This window comes from Heliconius melpomene, chromosome 9, assembly GCF_056956725.1.
Source record: "Heliconius melpomene rosina isolate 202511_hmr_F chromosome 9, ASM5695672v1, whole genome shotgun sequence".
In the NCBI taxonomy this organism is placed as follows: Eukaryota; Metazoa; Arthropoda; class Insecta; order Lepidoptera; family Nymphalidae; genus Heliconius; species Heliconius melpomene.
Window position 1 is genome coordinate 1,964,933 of NC_140397.1, and position 2,872 is coordinate 1,967,804.

At 32.2% G+C, this 2,872-nt stretch overlaps 1 protein-coding gene across 1 annotated transcript; it reads left to right on the top strand.

Annotated features, from left to right (window-relative positions):
• Window positions 1-336: 336 nt before the first annotated feature.
• On the top strand, window positions 337-2,493 carry LOC146536158 (uncharacterized). Its single transcript, XM_085190513.1, has 5 exons — window positions 337-362; window positions 1,006-1,558; window positions 1,682-1,759; window positions 1,862-2,009; window positions 2,321-2,493. Exons 1-5 carry the CDS (start codon window positions 337-339, stop codon window positions 2,491-2,493), a joined length of 978 nt encoding a protein of 325 aa, XP_085046639.1.
• Window positions 2,494-2,872: the final 379 nt, after the last annotated feature.

Here is a 2,872-nt window from a genome sequence, read left to right on the forward strand (position 1 = left end):
ACTGGCCTCAATCTATTTATTATTATTTAACCCTATTGAAACGTCCTAAATATACGACATTCATATCTAAATTCTTTAGAACTAACATTCTTAATAAAGCACCAAATATAAATATTAAAATATACATAATCTATGGGACAAAAGGCAGAATCCGTCTGATAAACTTTACATCGCCTTTTCACTGTTAACTTTTGTCATACAGGTATAAACGAATTGAAAGGCTTTGTGAGCGCTGCGGTTAGTTCACGTCATTTTACTGTGAAATTCTATAAGCTATTTCGTCGTGTTCGTGTTGATGATGGTGTATTTGGTCTAGTGAGAACCTTAGATCTAACCATGTGCACAAAAATTGAATTTGGCAGGTATATTTTTATTGCCCATTTTTTTCCCAGCATAAAAGAGTCGTATAAAATTTACAGCATTAGTATCAAATATTAAGGCTAGTCGTGATACAGGAGGCATTCCAGTCCTACCCGAGAAAATAGAATACTTGATATTTTTAATCCTTCGCTCTGGAATCACGGCCAAGCGAGACGTTTAGTTCTGCCACTCAACACGTAATGCCTACAGAACTCGGCGGAAAACTGTGAACAGAAGTATCCTAATAGGGAAAGGAGTGCCTTAACACTGAATATCCAGGTTCCCTCTGCCTATCGAACTATATCCGTAATACAGCTTAAAACTACAAAAAGCATCCAATACAAAATCAGAAACGAAATACCTCATGTTAAATGTTAATCCCGTTGTTATTGACAGTCAGCCCCAAACCGTTGTGACGTTACTTTGTGAATAAACAACATAGCACGTTGCCATTTCCACGTAAATCAATCCAAATATTGAAAAATATCCAACACCAATGCAGTTCAGAGCTAAAAACAATTTCAATCCCAAATTGAACTTACTCGACCGATACAAATGTTTTCTTGCTATTTTATTCTTCTGCGGTTTCAATCTTAGAGTTTTTAAGTTTTTCAATAGATTTAGAGTTTTATCAATTATTTACAGTATTTCTCTTATTATTATAACCACTTCAGCCACTGTATATTGCTGTGTGACAACCAATATTTTACAAACATGGTCTTTAGTTGAATATATATTGTCTGTTTCTATTTTAATCATCTATAACAGCAAAATTACCAAATTCTCGTTCAAGCTTCACGAAATTGACATCCATTTGAGAATTAACTATGATCATTATTATAGCATCAGGAAAAAGGTTATAATAACTATAATTTTACTCTGGATCATTAGAATTTGCTACACCAGTATTCATTGTTTGTCCTATGACTGTTTTATTCATTTGATTACTTTCATAATAAGTCTCTTCGCATCTTTTTCATTGGATTTGAACCGAGTATGGCGTTTCGTAGTTTTGGATATAGTGTATCATCGTCTTTCCTTGCTCCGTAAAAGACTAGAAGAAACTGCTGAATGCAATTACTATTTGTATATAAATAAAAATAAAATTATTAAGGAAGATAAAATTAAATTTTGCATCAACTTGTATAGAAGTATTGCTGATATCACTGATTTAATTTCTCCTGAGTTGCATGCTTCTGTAAGTATGACAATCTGATAATTATAATAATTAGGAGCCAGCAGGACTTCAATATGAAAAACATGTCTTTTTTTATTATTTTCATAATGTTTTACATTATAATAAATAATTTATCTTTTTCAGATGTTTGCTAGTATTGTATGTAGTATACCAAAATTGATCATCAATATTTATCACGTACTTCTTGTATTGGAAGGTGTAGTAAGTATTTTTCCCGTTTTTCGAATTTTAATTAAAATAAAAATATTATGAAATATGGAAACAACATTTAGTAATGATACCTATTGAATATATAACTTATAGGAACCAGCACAGTCCATCGGATTTCTTATAATGCATATTTCTCACGTGTGTTTCCTTCTATTTTCACCATGCGTACTAATTGAACTGCATTTAATAGAAGTAGAAAAGATAAGATGCCATTTACTACATCGTCTTATTGAAGAAAAAGGTACATTTTTTTATTTTTTCTGTGTACTTAATAATTATTTCAATTTCATGCTTACCCATATAGCATGGTAGAACCCAGAGACCCCAGTGTCGAGACACTCAGTTTTATATATTATGCCTGAACTAGTGATTTACTAAGTATAATATTATGTTTTTTAGCTTTACGCTATAGCAAGCTAGGTAGAGGGAAACGAGTGTTAATGATCGGGGTTACAGTCTTAACTACACTTAATCCATAAAAATCCAGGTTTGCTAAAATGACGTATGTCTGAGGGCCCTGGGATCTCACTTTATTATAATATATTGTTACAGATCCAAATATTAAATCGGATATAAGTGATTTCCTAACGTATACAAACATAAGGAATTTCGAAAGTAAAATATGGCGGTTCATACCAATGAATATAAGCCTACCCATAGAAATTGCAAGTATGTGCGCTTCTACTCTGATTGTGATTATTAATTTCACACACTTGTATGGGTAAAATATATGGAAAAAAGTAAGAATCCAAATGGCTTTTCTTTTTCCCGTTGACAGGATGTGGATTCGATACCAAGTTTTCGACTCCAAAAAGTTAATAAATCTTTTATGGGGCTGAGTATACGTATATATAATAAAATTCCGCAGTGTATTCTTAGTTTGCCACTACCAAAATTTAAAATATCTGTAAAAAAAATTCTAACAAGTAAAGCTTATTACACTGTTCAAGAATATTTAGAGGATAAACATGTATGGAATTAATGTCTATTGAATGTCGGGCAGGACAGCTGCCAGCTAATGTAATAGTAAAATATACCATTGACTTTGAAAAGAGCAACTGTTGAGTTTCTTGCCGGCTCTTCTCAGCAGAACTGCCTTCCGAA